The 19,435-nt window shown below is 32.6% G+C and overlaps 1 protein-coding gene across 4 annotated transcripts in view; it reads left to right on the top strand.

Moving 5' to 3' along the window:
* Positions 1-19,435, top strand: part of LOC145252720 (uncharacterized) — a 141,473-nt gene that overhangs the window by 58,657 nt on the left and 63,381 nt on the right. For 2 of the 4 annotated variants that reach the window (XM_080112560.1, XM_080112558.1), the window contains 2 exons: positions 3,854-3,877; positions 13,983-14,102. In XM_080112560.1, the coding sequence (XP_079968686.1) occupies positions 14,004-14,102 (99 nt within the window). In that variant the 5' untranslated portion in view covers positions 3,854-3,877; positions 13,983-14,003. The remainder of the gene's footprint in view (positions 1-3,853; positions 3,878-13,982; positions 14,103-19,435) is intronic. The other 2 variants (XM_080112562.1, XM_080112559.1) reach the window with 1 other exon arrangement.

Genomic DNA, 19,435 nt, shown 5'->3' on the forward strand with positions numbered 1-19,435 from the left:
TTGATCTAATGTAAAAATGCAAGGAAAAAAATAACATTTATCAGATACAAAATACGATGGGAAAAAAATATTTATCGGATACTAATTTCAATGAAATAAAAATATATTTATCGGATACTAATTCCAGTGAAAAACAATTGGAAATACAATAAATTAAAATATGATAATAACCTACAATACGTTTCCTGAATAAATATTTTATTTTAAATGAATTGAAACATTTTGGAGAGGAAGGGAGTGAGTTTTGAATGTTTTTATTTTTATATTTATTTATATTTTTTTTTTTTTGGATGGAGAATGTAAAATGTCTTGTGTTTTTTGTGGGGAAGGAAATTATTAGAGGACAGGATATTTCTTTAGGAATATTTTTGGAAGCTGGTGGAACCTTTCTCCTCCAAATTTTCTGTAGACTTTCCAACATACGACCGGCAGCAGAATATATATCTTTATTATAGGAAGGAGAGTTTTGAGTTACAGTTTGGTACAGTCACCAAGGAACCCTCTTACTCGGTGGAGACATAACCTCCAAAGATCCAGAGCTGTTTAAGGAGCCTTCCAACATTGTTTTCTTCTGTTAAACAGAGACTTGTGAATTTCCATGTGTCCTTAGGCATCATATCTGCTGGAGATACCTTAGCAAATGTCTCTCAAAGTTTCTCCAGTCAATCACTGTGTTCTAATCTTATACAACATTCTCTCTGCAGATTTTTTTGTCAGTGTCATGTCATGTGACCACTAGTATATTATTTTAATAATATTGACAATGTCCATTCTTGATTTGGAGGGGAAAAAAAAAGGGTGCTAATATACTAAGAGGTCCACTTATCTAACTTTGAAAATTTGTTAACGTCTTCCATTTTTTTAAACTGCTCAAGTTTGTGCATGATTAAAACTAATTTTTTTTCCCCTTCCACTTTATTAAAATGTATTTACTTAAATTTTCATTGGCTGATCAGTGCTCGGCATATTCCAGTGGTTTATATCAGCTCAAACCAACATTTACAGAAATATGAGTCCTTAACTGTAGAAATACCTCAAATTTTTGCCCAGTTTCAACCCACATTACCAATTCTTAGTGTTATCACATCATTCACCTGGCAAACCCATTAACCTTTGTCCTTGTGGTTTTTAGGACTAGATAAGCAATAAAAAATAAACTTACCATTTTTGATAGATATGAAATTTGGTGAATATTTAGAATTACACTTGATTAAAAAATCAAAAACGCAGAAAAATCTTTATAATATACATACTCGTCACGGAACGAAAATGTCATATACCAAAATTCAAAAATTGGTCAATACTTTTTTTTTATTAAGAAAATAAAATTTTACAATCTTTAGCGATCTTCATGATCTTTAGCAATTTAAAAAAACTTTAATTATTTTGAATATAAACAAAATTTCTGTAGTTGAATTGTTGCCTTTGAATTTTGGGAACATTTAAAACAATATGGCCGTTCTCATAAAATGTGATTTTCTCAAAAAGAAAAAAAAACTTGATCAATTTATGATTTTTCGAATATGACATCTTCGTTCCGTGACGAATATATATATATCATAAAGATTCTTCAGTTTTTGTTTTTCTTTTTTAACTGAGTGCATTCTCCATGTATAATATTTTGATTGCAGAAATTCCCCTCTGAACCAAATTACTGTAGGTTTGCAATAATGGATGTCACATACAAATTTATTATGTCTAAACTATTATCCACCATCTTATGTAACTTTAGAATGGAAGGAAGATATATACACATAACTATATTGCCCTGACACCCTTCTTAACTAGATTGTAAACTCCTAGGCGTACAGTTACCTTTCCACTTCCAATTCAAAAAAAAATAATAATTTCTCCCTACTAACATTCCAGCTATTCTCATTGGCTGAAAACATAATTTATTATTCCAAAATAAACACCTTCTTACAAAAATGAACATGTCACCATTACAAACATGGCCACTCTCTCTACACAAACAATAGTTTTATGAATATTAAATGCAAAATTATTAAACACTCATAATCATAAAGTTACGTACTTATACCCTCACATTTACATGCAACCTACCACCCCTACGAAAAAAAAAAACAATCCGTGAAACAAAGTACATACAATTTACGGATATCCTTTTTTTTTTTTTTTTTTTTTTTTTTGGTTTCTCTGTTTTATAACGGGCCATTTCCTTCATACGTTTTTCTTTATTTACATTTTTTCGACACCTATGCACACAATAACCGCACATATATCCCCCCCCCCAAAAAAAACAACTCTGAAATATAACATTTTTATTTACGGTTACCATTGTTTACTTTGCGTTTCCTGCATTAGCAGATTAGAATTTAGTTGATGATCTAATATTGTATGCATGTGTTTTATTATAGACAAATTAGAAACACACTTCCCTTTAACATGATGACTTTTTTTCCTTTTGTTGCTTAGTATTTGCGCCTCGGGATCCTGACAGCGATTATCGAGGTTAAATATGGCGCAAATATTTTGACAACCCCACCCCATTCCCAACTCACAGGATGGAGTGTCTATTCCAACAGCCTTTCTTAATATGGGAATGTTGCAGGTGACAGGAGGTTGGGTGGTGTCCGTTCCGAAAACCGTTCTTAACATGAGGAGGTTGGGGGTTGGGCAACAACAGCCATACTTTATTGTTTTTACAGGGGAAGGGGGATGTTTGATTATAGACTAATTTTTTTTTTTAAAGATAAATCTTTACCTTAGATCCACCAACACACTTTCCTTTAAAATGACTATAGGTTTATAGGTTTTTCTATGCTGATTCAGAAAATTTCATTTATATTTGGCAGATAAAAGTAGTTTTAAACAAATCTAATTAAATCCGACCAACACTGCCATCCCAAAATATCTTTGTGGATATCCTGACAGTGATTATCAAGGTTAAATTGTTGCAAATATTTAGACAGTTACCCACTATCTATTCCAAAAGCCGTTCTTAACATGAGGAAGTTGGGTGTTGGGCAACAACAACAATCATGCTTTAATTTTTCTACAAGAGGAGAGGGGCACGCTTCCACCGGGCAACGCTGGTTAACAGGTTTTGCTAATTCTAAATTAGCACCAAAATTTCTTAACATACCTTAAAATTTAACCAATATGGCAGATGTTGGCAAGGATAATTACTCTGAATTCATTAAATTTTATTTAAAAGCTAAAAATATATAAAAAGGAATGATTTAGAGATTTTTTTCCTTTGATTTCTTAATTTTTACTGAAACACAGGTTTCACTAGTTGCTAGTTTCATTAATAAAATTGAAAACTTAAATTAAAATTCAGTTAATGTTTCAGGCTGCAGACGTGTTGATAAGATTTTTAATAATTAGTATGAGATAGAGGAGGAAAAGAGATAGAATGTGTGTGTGTGTATATATATATATATATATATATATATATATATATATAAGCATCATGAATATGAATAAATCAAAATGAGAAGATGTTTTTCTTTATTCTTCGAATCATAACTGGTGCAATTTACTGAGTTTGATTTGCAAACAAGGTTGATAAAGGCTACAATGTTTAAAGCAGGAAACTTAAAACAATTGCAAAAAATGTGAGTATCAATTAATTAAACTTTTTTATATATTTTTTAAATTTTACTGTCAGTATCTTTTAAATGTGTATGTTTACTCAATCTTGTTTTGCAAATAAAATCACTAAATTGAACAAATTATAATGCTGCAAACCGTGTATGCATTATATGCGGTGTAAATTATAGTTTCCATAACATGAAGCTATAAATATATTTGACTGTTTTGAAATATAAAATTATAACTGATTTACTTATGCATTGAATTTCTATTTAATATTTAAAATATATTTCAGCTGGATACGGTAGATGTTTTGGAGGTATGTACAAGTTCTGTTAAAGAATTATCATACCCTCTTCTTTAACCCTTTACCCACCCACTTTTCAAAATAATTTGAGAAGAAAAAAAACTTTATTTTAACCATTTTTTTTCTTTCCTCTTCTCTTGATATTGATATTGCTTCTTCTTCTTTTTTTCTTTCCTCTTCTCTTGATCCTTAATTGCCTACCCAACTGGGTTGTACAAAAAGTAATGAGACTGATGTTTTTGCTTTTTTTTTTTTTTCCTTCCTATTTCTTTTTCAAATTAAACCAATTGATGTTGATGGAGTTCACGTTCAGCCATATAATGTTGGATTATTATATATGCATTTGATTCTATATGCCCAAAATCAATCTTGTTACTTTCTGAACAGATAAGTTTTGACTCCCCCCTCCACCTCTTTTAAAAAGAAAATGGGTTACTATTTGAACACAATGGAATATTTTTAAGTAAACATTTATCTCTGTTTTTCATTTATATTAACAAACTTTCATATTGTTAATATTACTTCATAGTGCTCACATAGCATAAATTTAGCAAAACAAGCCTAGGTTCTAAAAGAGTGTTTTTTAGTCCTCTGTCAAACCTACCTGCTACCCTGATCGTTTGACATCGCTGACTCCAACTTTACTGTGTTTACTGTGGATTCCTTTTCTTTTATCTTCTCTTTCCATTCTGGCCATTCTCTTAAGCATTGGTGATTGCCGAGGGATTGAACTGGCTCATGAAACAAAAGAAAACACTCCAATAGTTTCTGCAAATATTAATTGCATTCATGGGTGACACCATCGACCCTCTAAACACTAAGGTCCACATCTACGTCTTCTGCCAAGGCTATGTTCACTAGTCAGTTTATCAATTCATTTCCCCATTTGCTCTGAACCACAGCTTGCATTCAACAATGTCTAACTCACAACTTTCGTCACTGTCCTTAAATGTAACTGTCATCGACTATCACAAACTGCTCCTAACCATTGTAAAACCCAGTCACTCCTAAGACTAACTCTAAAAATATCTTGAGTCTTTTTGTTCATTACACCTCGACTAACAATTCCATTCAATTTCTTTTGTCTATCCTGGTGAACAACTTCCTCTGCTTATAAACTCATTTCTTATGCTTTTGTTCACCTGATAAACTCATTTTTCTTGTCTTTTGTTATACTTCTTTCCTCTTTTTTTTTTTTTTTTCTTTTTGCTTCCTAACACTTGGGGGCAGGGAGCAATGCTGATAGTATCATAAGGTCACTGGGACAGCTGTTTTAAAAATCACTCAATTAAGAAAATGAATAGAGACCTATCCCGAAAAACACATGCAGTATCTGAAAATGTGGACAAAGATCTTTGCAAAACAAAACCAATGATATTAAAGTTCTGAATTTTTCAGATGAGGGCTGATGCTTTATATTACTTGTATTGATTGGACTATTCTCATCTTGTGTGTTATTTGTGCAACGTTTCAGTCGGATTAGCCTTCGACCATCCTCAGGCATGGTGGTTGTTGTTTGGAAGAGAAAAGACATTGGCTCCATAAACATTTCTGTATTCTTTGAGTTAGTCTCTATTTTATGATTATTGTTTAAAATTTTGGTGATGGAAGGGGGATAATTCTGTCAAACTTTATTAGAGTTGCCTCCCCCTTGTCAACCAATTATTTTCCAAAAATACGAACAATAACCATAAAATAGATTAACTCAAAGAATACGAAAATATCTACAGAGCCAGTAACTTTTCTCTTTTCTTTTCCAAACAACAACCAACATGCCTGAGGGCGGTCGAAGGCTAATCCGACCAAAACGTTGTGCAAAAACAACCAAGATGAGAACAATACTCCGATCAATACAAGTAATATAAACAATGATGATCGTCATATTCAGTTTAACGTCCATTTTATATGCTGGCATGCATTAGATGGCTTAAAAAAAATGATTTCCAAAATAACTTATCTGTGGCTAGGTCATCTCTCTTTCTTTCAGATCATTTTTTTTTTTTTTTTTTTTTTTGATTGTGCACTGGTAAAGGTCTGGAAGAAAGCACTCAGCTTTAGTGGAAACAAAGTATATTGAAAAGAAAAGCAAATATAATGAATAAAGAGAGTAATTATGTTGGTCCAACTGCCAAATTTGCATGACCTGTGCATAACTGGTGCATGATATGTGCATAATGTCAAGAGATATATTCTCTCGGTCTTTATAGTAAGTGGAAAAATTTATTAGCTGTAAGGTAGACACCACAACCATAATGCAATTAGCTACTGCATTATAGTCATTCATAGTTTGTTGGAAATAAGAAAATATGTAGTTTTATGTGTTATTGATCTAGAAGACAATTTTCACATTGGGGTTTGTTTTACAATCCACAGAGGTACAAAAAAGTAGTCAAAAAACAAATGTATAACGTTATCAAAGGCAACATAAGTTATTCTTATACCTATGTGGAAAAGTTTTATGTGGTTTTATTCATTTTTAAACGTTTATTCGGTTTGAAAAACATAGTGTCGAGCATTAGGTGAGAACAAGAAAAATGGTCATGAATTGACACCTTGTGTGGATAAAGACTTAAAAATAAAAAATTATACAAAATACTGTTAGAAACCTACCCACAATATGTGACAGTAATATATATTGAGTGGGTTTCTAACAATCTTTAGTATAATTTTGGAATGTATATATATATATATATATATATATAGAGAGAGAGATATACTAGCAGGGAGACCCAACATTGCCCCAGATTGAATGAGGATCAACAAATGATCCACACTTCGAATATTGTATTATCATTGAAATCTGTGAAATGACCAATTTTTCAATCGAATCCATTTATTGTCTGATCTAGTTGGGGACTAACTATGATGCACATATTCCTCGGAGTGACTTAATCCACGATACATTGTAGTCTACATTGCACTGTAGAGAACCTACTGTTGATTTTATAAAATTATTTTTATATAATTACTTGAATTAGTTTAAAATGCAAAAGTCAAGTATCATGGTTCAGTTATGCTATAACCAGAAACATTCATTTTAAGTGTGCCTCTGTCTTATCAAAGATCATACTGTTGATTTTATATACTGGACCCTTTTGCTTGTGCGGTGATGTTCCTTATTGTCGATTTTCAATACTTATCGAACACATTCTGATACAAAACCTAAGAACATTCCTAGACATATAAGGTACATTTGTGTGAAGTTTTTAAAAAATCTGCCGAGCTGTTTCAGAGTCCATAGAGAACAAACTCACACACAGTTCTTTTTATACATAAATATAGATATTAGAGGTCTTTGTGGTACACCAACCTGCTATCAACTTAAAAAGGCTGATCTGCTGCCAATCCATTTATCATAAAAAAAACCTAGAAGGTCCAATATCTATATGGACATTATGTTTTGAAAAACTTCAAGTAGATCATAACCCTAGCAGGGAACCTGGTATCTGTAGAACCGTTACTTTTTCAAGTGGAGAAATGCTTGGTCGTCAAAACTCCAGACCCGATATATTTTTAATTTTTTGCATGGTTTTTCTTCCCTTGGTTAAATATCTCTCCTTTGCAGCAAGCCTGTCTTTGTATACCTTGCTACCACGCAACCCACTAAATATGCAACCGCCTTGCACATGTTTACAAGTCTTTCTGAGAGGTCATCAACTGATTAAATTGTTTGAATCTGAAAAAAAAGTGATTCGACAATGCCAGTTGAATATAAGAAATTAAAAATTAACTTTTCTGCTCACCATATGTCTTTCTCTCGTTTCCTCTTCAACTGTGGTTAAATAGTATTACTAATTGTGATGATATTCCTTTTTGTTCATAATGGACCACTGGTTTTTTTGTTCATAATATTCCACTGGTTTTATTCTTTTCTTTATTGCCTTCAACTATTTAGTGACAGAAGTGAGTTATAGACGACATAAAATAATTGAACCAAATTGTTATAAAACTATAACTAATTATTGTTAGGATATAAATATTGCTCCTATTTTGATATATAGGGTGTTCAAAAAATTATTGAAGGGTTTTGAACTTAATAGATTCTTTATTTTTGTATGATATCTTTCCATAATTTTAACACAATCTGACTAAGACATTGGGAAATTCTTTTGAAAACGAATACAAAATTTAAACAATCTTTATTTATGAAAAATAATATCTTTTAAATGTTGCCCATTTTCAGCTTCGCATATTTGTGCTATTTCCAAAACAGACTTGACTAGCCCCGTTTTTTTTTTTTTTTCTTTCTTTCTTTTTATGGGCATATCTTAAAGAAAGAGTTTCTTAACAAACCCCAAACCCTGCAAGAATTGAAGGAAAACATCAGGAAAGAAATAAGTGAGTTAAATCACAATCCAGAGATTCTGCAATCTGTCACAAATATGCAAAGCTGAAAATGGGTAACATTTAAGACATTATTTTTCATAAATACAGATTGTTTGAATTTTGCATTTTTTTTTTTTAATTTCCCAATGTCTTAGTTCAGATTGTGTTAGAATTACAGGAAGAATTACAATAAAGAATCTACTTAAGTTCAAAACCCTTCAGTGGCTTTTTAGACACCCTGTATAAAATGATTGGATTTAAAGTACTAACAAAAACTTTGATTCATTAATACATGAACATTTTCTAAGAATTTAAAATCAGAAATGATTTTTTTATTTGATAGTTTAAATGCTCTCATATTCCTTTCAATTTTGACGGGTCACAGTTTATTTGATTTTTATTTATTTTTTTGCAACTATTAACAAACGATCAGAATGGTGAATTCGATTCATATTGAAATCATTTTTAAGTAGAATTTAAAAAATTTTGTTTTCATTTTATCATTTTTACATTTCCAATTTCAATAAATATTTGACTGATAAAAAAATATAGGTCACATAGAGGCAAGGAACATGCACGCAAACAAGAAGTGGTCACACAATTTTATTAAAGAGTATAAAGTTCTACTCCTGTATTGAGCACTATTGAAATAATAGTCCCCCCCCCCTGCTACACACTAAAAATTATTTCAATATATTTTGTATTTGGATAGATATATTGATGGATGTTTTTTGTTTCTACTAATGGGTCACCACTTATGAAGTCCTGGTGGCCACTTGAGGATAAAGATTAGAGAGATCATCAATTGGACAAGAATTGCCTCTGCAAGAGGACCAGAAACAATGGGTGGAGTGAGTAGCAGAAGATTTCTTAAGAGGAATTGATTAACAAATATTTGTTTACATTAGACTTGAAGAGATCGTGCTGTAGTTAGACTGGAAGAAAATTTGGAGAATCTTGTTCTACAGATGGTATGTTATAGGAAAGAAACTTTGTTCATGAATATTTTGTTGATAAAAAGAGAAAGGAAAGTCCTTTGCTGTGGTTGTAGCAAGGCGCGTTTTTATTGTGAATGTCTTACAGAAGTAAAGCTCCATTGAATAACTACCACAAACATTACAATACAGTAGAAAGATGCAAGCAACATCTTTTGTGTGAAAGAGGCTGAAGGGACGAGAAGAGAACCCTCCCACTAGAGTGTATTCAATTTTGTACACTGTCTAGACCAGAAAGAGTACTTGGAGCAACATCTCCTCAGATATAATAGCAATAATCCATCTTGGGATGTATCTGGATCTATACAGGAGTGAGCAGGAGAATAAATGATTGACCTGCTAGTCTTTAAAGCTCCTTTCTTGTCTCCCGCTTTCCTGACTGTACTAACTTAAAGAAATTTAAATGTAATGTGAACAGATATCTCGCTGCGCAACTCCCTACATAGTGCTCCTGTAGACATGGTTCCAAAAGTAGCTCCTTATGTCCAAATAGCAATATGCCTTGTTTTGAGTGAATAAGAATTAAATTTTTTTAAAAAGATCCAATAACTTTTTCTAGCAACATTGTTTAAGTAACTTGGCGATTATATACATTTTAGTATATTTTTCCCCCCTGTCACCATGCTAAAAAGTGAATGCATTCTTCTCGTATATCCATACTGTGAACCTATTTCAATTTTATCAGCAAGATTACATTTTTGGTTAATTACACCTAACGATAAAAACCATCTGTTGTTAAACAAATATGTACATGTTTTTGTGTTTTTTTACTTTTTTGTTTTCCCAAATAAGGCATACTGTCATTGAAGCGTAAAGGAGTACTGTTATAGATTTATGGGTATGGGAGCAACCTAGATGGGGGAGCTGAGCAGTAAAATATTCACATAACATTGAAACAAGAATCCCCATGTTGACTAGGCAAAGAGAAATATGGTGGAACAGCATCTTGTTGTTCTAGCTAGAAAACAAGGTTAAGCACCTGCTTAATAGAAAAAAAAGGAGTGCAATGTTGTCTTTGAAGTTGTCTATAACTCATCTATAACAATGTGTCAATAGTTAAATAATGGTTTCGATCATTGGCTGTTACTGCAAATTACTAATGAATTATTAATTCATAAATTCGTCTGAACTCCAATCTATGCCCCCCCCTTTGTCAAACTTTCACAAAAAAAACCCACTCAACTAGTTATAACTACTATCAACAATTTTCCCCACTTTCTCTCTGTCTAGTTCTAAAAAAAAAAAACACTTTCCTAGAATTGCCCGCGTGTGGAACACTGTTTTATTGGTTTGCTTCCCAACCAATTACAATATGGTAGCCTTTATGTTCTTGTTGAGCTGTCCCCTTAAATAATCCAAATTCTACCCAGTCTATGCCATTAACGATTGTAAAAAATAAATAATTTGCATTGTGATAGCTTTTTACAGAATTAAATTATTAAGTAAAGCAAATGCAGTTCCATCACTTTTTTAAGATGGCAGATGTTTGAAAATAATTCTGACGCAGTCAAAATATTTTCTGAAAAGAATTAAATTAACTTGCATTTTATTGTTCTTAAAAACGTTGCAACAATCCACCAAAAGAACTGACGATTCAGAATCAAATACTATGTAAGAAAAAACTAACCATAACAAAAATTGAAAAAGAAATTGACTGTCCAATTTTTTTAAGATGATGTTTGTGTGTGTGTGTGTGTATATATATATAATTCTAACCCAGTCAAAGTATTTTCTGAAAGGAATTGACTCTAATTATATTTTATTGTTCTTAATAACATGCAGCAATGATCCACTAAATTAACTTACGAATCTATGACAAAGAAACAAAGAGACTGGCTTTACTTTATATATTAATTATGAATTTTGCCACCAAACATAAAGCACATACTGTTTTAACTTTATCGAGTGTAGTCTTTACTTTACGTTTAATCACTAGTCGGCGTATGTTTTTTTTTTTTTTATCTGTTCTAGACTTTCGTGATGATTTGTAATGCAGGGTGCAACAACAAAAAAAAATTGTAATCGTTAAGAAAACAATACGACAGCTTTATTTAAAACTTTTATTCAAAAAATCAATTCAGGTAATTTGATTATATGACATATTTAATGTAGCTGCCTTCAGCCTCAATATGGGTTTGGAACTGAGAGTAATCCTTTTCCACAAGTGTCGGCAGGAGCTCAGTGAATACTCGGTGGATGGTGGCGATCAGGCTGGCTTTGGTGTTGTAGGAGGTCATGTTGGTGATGTTCTCAACGTATGACCAAACGAAGTAGTCCAGCAGGTTCAGGTCAAAGAAGGAGGGGAGCCAGTGATAGAAGGGTACAAAGTCGTAGCACTGCTTCTGAAGCCAAGTCATGGTCTCTTTGGATTTGTAGGCCAGCACCAAGTTCTGCTGCCACACTCAGTCTGCCAGCAGCCAGCTGATTACCACACTCTTCAGCACATCCAGGTACACTTTGGTGTTGACTTTCAAGTCGACTTCGAAGATGTGAGGTGACATGATGTGGCCCTCACTTCAAACCATACCAAAGACCATAATCGTAGCCGGAAACTTCGTTGAGCTGTGCCCTCAAGCATTGGACTGTCCGGATTTGCATTTTGAATGTGCTAGCAATGGTCCTGTTGTCTTAACTTGGGTTGGTAGAGAGCATGAGTTTTACAGTGGCGCATCTCCATCGTTGAACATTTGTGTCTCTTTCTTACATGATAGAAGGCTCCTATCGCTCTTCGGATGCGTGCACAACTGGCCAACTAGTAGATAGTCTGCAACAAAAAAGAAAACTGATTTTCATCAAATAAAAATGGAATAATGTTGTCTTTTCTAGAGTGACAATTTTATCGTTCCACCCTGTACAATAATCTTGAATACATGATTTCAATCTATATTTTTGTACATTTAGTTGTGTGTTATGTTAACTTTCTTCAATGTACATGTCTCTTGCTGTCATGCAACAAATGGAATGGTTATCATGTCAGCAGTAACAGAGACGGAAGATTGATATGTGAAAGAAACAAAAAAAAAAAAAGTATCGGTTACTTATTTCTAAAACAATTACAAAATAGATGTGATCAATACTTGGCTTGATAAAATATTGATAAAACAGTTGTTTTCTAACCTCAAACATTTCCATTTTCAGAGTGAACATAGTATAAATGTTTATTTACTATTAAATTGATTGTCAGACATGAAGGCAGGTAGCATTGATCCAACAGGCTGGGAGTTTGTGACTGAGAACCACAGCCGGTGGAGAACAGCTGTAAAAGAGTGCTTCAAGATGAGTGAGGAACAAACAGCAGAGGGCTGCAACAGAGCTCTCAGAACTAGAAGCCACCTACATCTGTGTTGTCTGCAATAAGCTGTTGATTCAGGATAGGCTTGCAGTCACAGCTGATGCTGTAATTTGACAATGGACTAATCTTTTAATCATCTTTCATTCTTGTTACCTCCTTACATCAAGTGGGTTCATGCCTTGTCTCAAACGATTTCTATAAAAAATAATCAGAGGCACAAAGCTCCATTGATATTAACACGTAATTATTTTAGTCGCCCAAAAATAAACCACATTAAAAAAATAGTGCCAAAGTGTGTCATTATTCTGATGTGATTTTCTTAATACAGTTTTTTGTAATGAGAAATTAGAAGATTTGTGAAAGGATGGGAGGAAGCGGAGTAAAATCAAAACTCAAGCAAAGAAAACTTCATTAGTTTTATATTTCTTTGCGATGATAAGTACATATTAAATGAATGATTTTGTTTTTTTTTTAATTGTTTTCTGAATTTAATAATAAAAAAAGAAAATAGATACAAGGTCATTTTTTTTTTTTTTTTTTAAGGGAAGGGATATCCAACTGATCTCCCTTCCTTTAAAAAAAAGAGCCACACCGATAGGACGAAAATAAAAATTCAGTTTTTGATGTTGCTTTTTTGCAATAAAAATAATGGATGAATTTCTTTTACAGCAATTTTTTCCTCTGATTGAAAATAATCATGTTAAATTCAGCACTATAATAGAAAGTATCCTTCCTCCACAGTAACATCTTAATTAGCATTCCGTGTTAAGAATGGTCGAAATAGTGTTTTCATGTGCTTTGGTTTTGATAGTTTGATGAATGATACCACATTACAAAAAAAAAAAAGCTTTGACATTTTTCTTTTTTATGAAATAAATTGTATTTGGATTATTGTTCTTAGATGTTATTTTCACAATGTTTCAGCTGATGTAATCTCCGGCGTTTCAAGTGTGTTTTGTCAAACTCTAGAATCTCTGTAGTATCCAACATGGATCCATGGCACAATGGATAAAATGTTAAGTAATAATCAATTTTAAGTGATAATCTTTTAGAGATTGAACGTTCAATTCTACTTAAGAATTACTAAAGACTTCTACTTGGTCATGGCTGATGGAATGAGCACAATCTATCTCCAGGAATTAAATAGAGTTCTGTTCAAAATATACCGATTCTCGTGTTTGACAAGATGCCTCTGAAAAAGATTGAAGTTTACATTAACTGAAATATTGTGAGAATAAAATCGCAAGATGAGAAACAATAGAGCAATAATCAAAATATTTTTTTAAGGGAAATTGATCCAGATGAGGCATGAAGCCATTTGATTGTAAGAAGCTAACAAGAATGAAAGCTGATTATCGCAAAGACAGGAGATGCCTATTAATCTAAATTATCAATTCTCATCTCCAAAATTGTGAAACAAAAATTGCTGTAATTCTATCAGATATGCTTGATTTCTCTTTTTACTTGGGATTATTTGGCACATTTTGTTTTTCTTTATTTGCAGGTTCAAGGTTGCTCTACACAAATGAGGATGGTATCATCTGTAAACTGGCCCCATGTTGTCAACTTGGGGAATAGTATTATTGGGGTCAGTGTCTTGGCCATGCCCTTCTGCTTCCAACAAGTAAGTCATTTTCTCTTCAACATAGCAGGGTTACCTGGTATTGCCTGCGTAAATGGGGAATTGACTTTCACTCTAGACCTAAAATGGAAAGCTTATATCTAATCTGTTGCTGATGTTACTGGAGAGATGGATTATTTTGCAGTTCCAAAATATACTTGACTCCAAATGCAATCCTTCACTTATATAAGAGTTGAGTACATCCTAAGATGGACTAGACGACCGACAGAAGACAAGTCATAAAAATTGACCTAAGATGGAGAGGTGCCATTCTAAGTACTCTTTGTTGTCTTGACAAAATACAAAGTATTCGCTTCTATTCTCTACAGCTCCTTTCTCACAGAAGAGATGTTGCTCGTTTTTTTTCTACTCTATCCTTATTTTCATGAAAAGTACTCAACTGAGCTCCAATCTATTCACAACAAAACTTTTACTATCAGAACAGAAAAGAAGTTTTCCTTTCTTTTTCCATGTGCCTATGAAATTTCCATGAACAGAATTTCATTCAAGGGCTTTCTATCTACACATTACTATGGGATTACTTCTCTGAAGACTACAACATGATTGCCTTCAAATCCAGTGTTAACAAATAATTGTTATAAACTGGCCCCTATAAATTCAATTGTTGATTTCAATCCTTTCATAATCTTCTTCATTCAATTAATAATCCACCCATCTCATTACCCCATATGCTTAAATCTTATCTCCCTCTCACCGCAGGAAGATATGACAAAGTTTTGGAAAGTGGGATTTGAAGCCAACACCTTAGAAGAACACTCTGGCCAAACAAAAATTGCCTGTGGAGCCCTGTTGACATTCCTTGGTAGGGATGCCTCGGGCGATTAACAATACACTAACCTCTTCTTAAAGGGCCGGAAGGCAAAATCTAGAAAACCAACAGAAGACAAGCCATCATCAAAACTGATCTAGACTCGGTGGTGCTTGTGCACTTCTACCACCACACTATTTTTAAATAGTTTTTTCAGGTTAAATTCAAATTTCACGATGTCTTTTTTTTTTTTTCTTTAAATTGTTAGATGGAAGCACAGAATAGTTACAAAATACCCTCCCCATGTTAAAAATGGCTTTCAAAATAATGTTATTTCAGCACGATGGCAAAAGTGCACAAGTACTGACTCGGTTGATCTGAGTTTGACATGAACCAATACGCGAAGGGTTCCTCAAGTGACTTTAAGCCTTGGCAAGTGGCGACGCCTTAGTAAAAAAATAAAAATAACCCAGCAATAAAAAAAAAAAAAACTACTTGTCCCTAGTAGAATTTTAACTGTTTGAATTCAATGATATTGACTGTCTAATAATACTTAAAATGACTTGAATAGATGAAAAACATTAATGGTTCAAAATGAACTGTATGTTAAATTTTCGAACAGACATAATTCCACCAATAATCACAAGCTAGCATAGCCTATCAATATACAACGTTTATTCTTGTTGTGAAGATTCTGCTTTACAAATTTAGTTTAAAGAAATGTTCTTATTTGCCAGATTTTTTTCCTTTTTTTCTTTCTTTTTATTTATTTATTTTTTTTTAAATCTCTTTCTGAACCAGAATACCTAGGTAGTTGTTATTCCATGTTCGTTAAGTGATCTTTATAAGTTAGCCTTATCCCTTCCGTTATTTAAAGTGTTTTCTTCTTAAGTAGTGTGTCACTTACAAGGCCCAAAGGTCACTTAAAAAATTTAATGAGTTTGTGATACAATACTGATGATTGGTAACTATGGTTGAAATGGAGTAGAATTTGATTATCTAAGAGTGGCTCACAAGAATTTGTTTGCATTATACTTGAAAACAACTGTGCTATAGACAGCTGAGGAGCAGCCCTGCAGTATTGTGTCCCACAGACAGTTCTAGGAAAGAAACTCTGTTCTAGTCTGAATTCCATTCATATGTCTTGACTAAAGAGTATTGCTTTGTTTATTAGTGTTTTCTAATTGCTGTTTTAGCAAGTAGTTAAACAGAATTAAGCAAGATATATATATATATATATATATATATATATATATATATATATATATATATATAGCAAGATAACAGGATCCCGTGAAAATTCCATGGTACTTTGTACATCAATCTGTATAATTTGTAACAAAGGATTGTGGAACAGGGAGAGGAGGATAAAAAAAAAAGTTAAAAATCAGTCCATTTGCTATGAATTTTCCATACTAACTCCTGAATATTGCCTTCTCATATACCCCACCTGATGTCACTTCTGCACAGCTTTAGTTCTCGTACAAGTCAATTCCCTCAAGTGAATAACACAAATTAATAGTTCAAAAAGGTTTGTGTGATACATATAGCTAAAATAAAATGTTAATTTAAGTGCGTAAGAGAAAAGGAAAAGAAAAAAGATGCCCAGCAACAAAAACCTGGATTGCAATAGTGTCAGTTGTTTAATAGTGTTAGGACGAATTATCAGAATCAGAAAAATCTAAACATTTTGTGGTATCAGAAACGAGTTTGTGATACAAAATTGATGATTAGTAACGATGGTTGAAATTGGAAAAATTAGTGCATTTTTTACAATGCCAAAAACGATTATTTCCATGGCAAGTGCTCGTCTGAGCTCCATTCTCTGGTACCCCCTCGCCAATCTTTCACGAAAAACACCCGACTAGCTGAAACCACTGTCAATAATTTTCCCCACTCTTTATCCGTGCCTAAATCAAAACGTAGATTCCATGAACAAAGCTTCTTTCTTAGAACTGCACGCCTATGGAACTCTCTACCGCTTGCCTGTTTCCCTCCAGACTTCAACTTGGATGTCTTCAAGTCCAACACTCACAAATTCCTGATGAACCGCCCCCTTAAGTAATGACACTTTATCAAATCTCCAATACTAACTATTACTACGATACTATCCCATTGATTACTGTACACAGAACAACCCTTATCCCCGAGTGGCTTCTGGGCCTTGATAAGTGGTGACCTCCATGTAAAAAAAAAAAAAAAAAAAAGATTCTTTTTAATTTGTTTTGTTTTGTTTTTTGAACTTATATTTTAAATATATATTTTTATATTTTGAAAATATATGTACATATTAGATGGGTTTTATGGTAATCTGACAAAAACAAACACTATAACAAATATTTAAACATTTAAAAGAATCAGAATTGGTAATTGTATTGGAATCACGAGGAAAAATATTGGAATCATCTCATCACTACTGCCTAATAAAACTTAAAATGGATTGAACACATGAAGGATTTTATCTAATAAAGGTAGTTAAAATTGAACTCACAATAATATCTATGGTACCCAGTATCGGAAATTGATGACTAATAATCCTCACGTTTTACAGAAGAAATAAGGGATTATTGCTTGCATGTCAAACAAGTATTTTCAAATATTTTAAATATCCATAAAAGAACCCTTCGATTTGGATATCAACAATAATGTAGTTAAAGAGTAAAGATTTTAGTTTTTTTTCATCAAATCATCTTTAGAATGTGTCCAACTAATAATTACTTAAAAAGTAACAAATTAAAAAGTAAACCTTCCGGAAGATTTTTTTTTCTATTACTTGACCTCATATTACAAATGTTCTTTTTAACATTCTGTTTAATATAAGAATTGTAAATATTATCCTTGAGTTTTTGTTTATCTACCTGCCACTTAATAATACACATAATTTGGTATACATGATTTCATTTTTGTTTCACACTTAATTTTCTGCTACATACCGAACATGAGTGGTCTCAGCGATGCCAGCAAGTGCAGGTTCTGCCACACGAAAGAAGTGTGAGCCAACTGTAAGATTCCGCTGGGGGATGATTACTAAACAATACAACACAATGGAGTGTGTAAATACTACCACAGAACCATCTGTAAAAATGTTGAATATCAAATGTAGCTGCAAGTCCTGGGAACATATATGAAAAAGAACAGTCGGAAATAAGTCATACACCATCCACTATGACTATGCAACAGCTACATACCTAGTAAACGGAGCTATTAAACCTGACATAGTGATATCGGACAAGAACGAGAAAGAAGCAACCTTAGTAAAAGTTTTCAAAATGATGCTGGGTTAAACGGAGATGAGAGGGAAAAGATAACAAAATACTAAAGTCTTATGTACGACATGAAAAGAAACTGGAATCCTAGGAAGATCTCCATCATTCCACTAATAAGAGCAACCGAACTCAAAAGCTACTTGGCAAGTATACGCAGTGAACCAAGTTCAAGAAAGATACAAAAAATTGCACTTAAAGATCTCTCAGTTGGAATGTCTGAGATAATGAGTGAAGCCTGCTATTTAGTAGGATTCTCCACCCACAATAAAAAATAAAATGCTACAAAAATTCAAAAAGAAAATAATATAATACTAGCTAGATAAACAGCATTATTATAATCATTAGTCAATACCGACGACATGCAAATGTACTACTTATGGATTACACAAATCTGATAATAAAATCACGTTGTCCTCACATGACTCCCCTTTCTATAATTATCTTTATAGCATCTATTAAAAATTCTTTTTTTTTTAAAAAAGAACAAAAAAAAAATTCTTACAGGCAATATATCTCCACATGGGCAACACAACAGCAAATATCGATAGTATCCAATATCAAAAAATATCACTGTATGTCAAATAGTTGAAAGGTTACAAAGTTTACAAAATATTATAACTTATTAAAAAAGAACATGACTTACCCTACCACTAACTCTTAAGTCTGAGTGTCAAACTCATAATCCAGACTTAGGTTTATGGTAGGCTGTCATTGTTTTTCTTTTGTCTTTTAAGCATGTACTTACTCAAACTTAAGTGACCACTTCTAAAAAATCGACTGCCATCTTTTTTTTTTTTTTTTTTTTTTTGTGTCTGCAAATCAGTTAATTAACAAAAACAAATTCAGAGACAACAAATCTTACAATTAGACCTGCTTCCAAGCTCACTACAACATGGTCATTTTTAAGTTCAGTGTAGACTAATTCTTGATGGGTTGTCCTCAAATTCTGCCCAGTTCTAACCATTGTCACCAATCTTTATAGTGTTGTCTCACCATCGACCTGATGAACTCATTAACCCTTATCTTCGAGTGGCCTTTTGGCCTTAATAAGCCATAACTTGTTAGAACATAAAAGTTCCACACTTTAAATGCATTTAGATTTTTTTTTTTTTTTTTTTTACATAGACATAACCACTTATCAAGGCCCAGAGACCATTGGAGGATAAGGGTTAAGAGTGTACAGTAGTCAATTGGACAATATAGTAATCATTAGTAATGAAAATTCGGTAAATTTGTTAACTTAAGTGGAACGGCTCATCAAGAACTTGTTGGATCTATGCATAATTGAATTCCATATAAGT

The sequence above is a fragment of the Euprymna scolopes genome, chromosome 29, assembly GCF_053919585.1.
Source record: "Euprymna scolopes isolate OS-2025 chromosome 29, ASM5391958v1, whole genome shotgun sequence".
In the NCBI taxonomy this organism is placed as follows: Eukaryota; Metazoa; Mollusca; class Cephalopoda; order Sepiida; family Sepiolidae; genus Euprymna; species Euprymna scolopes.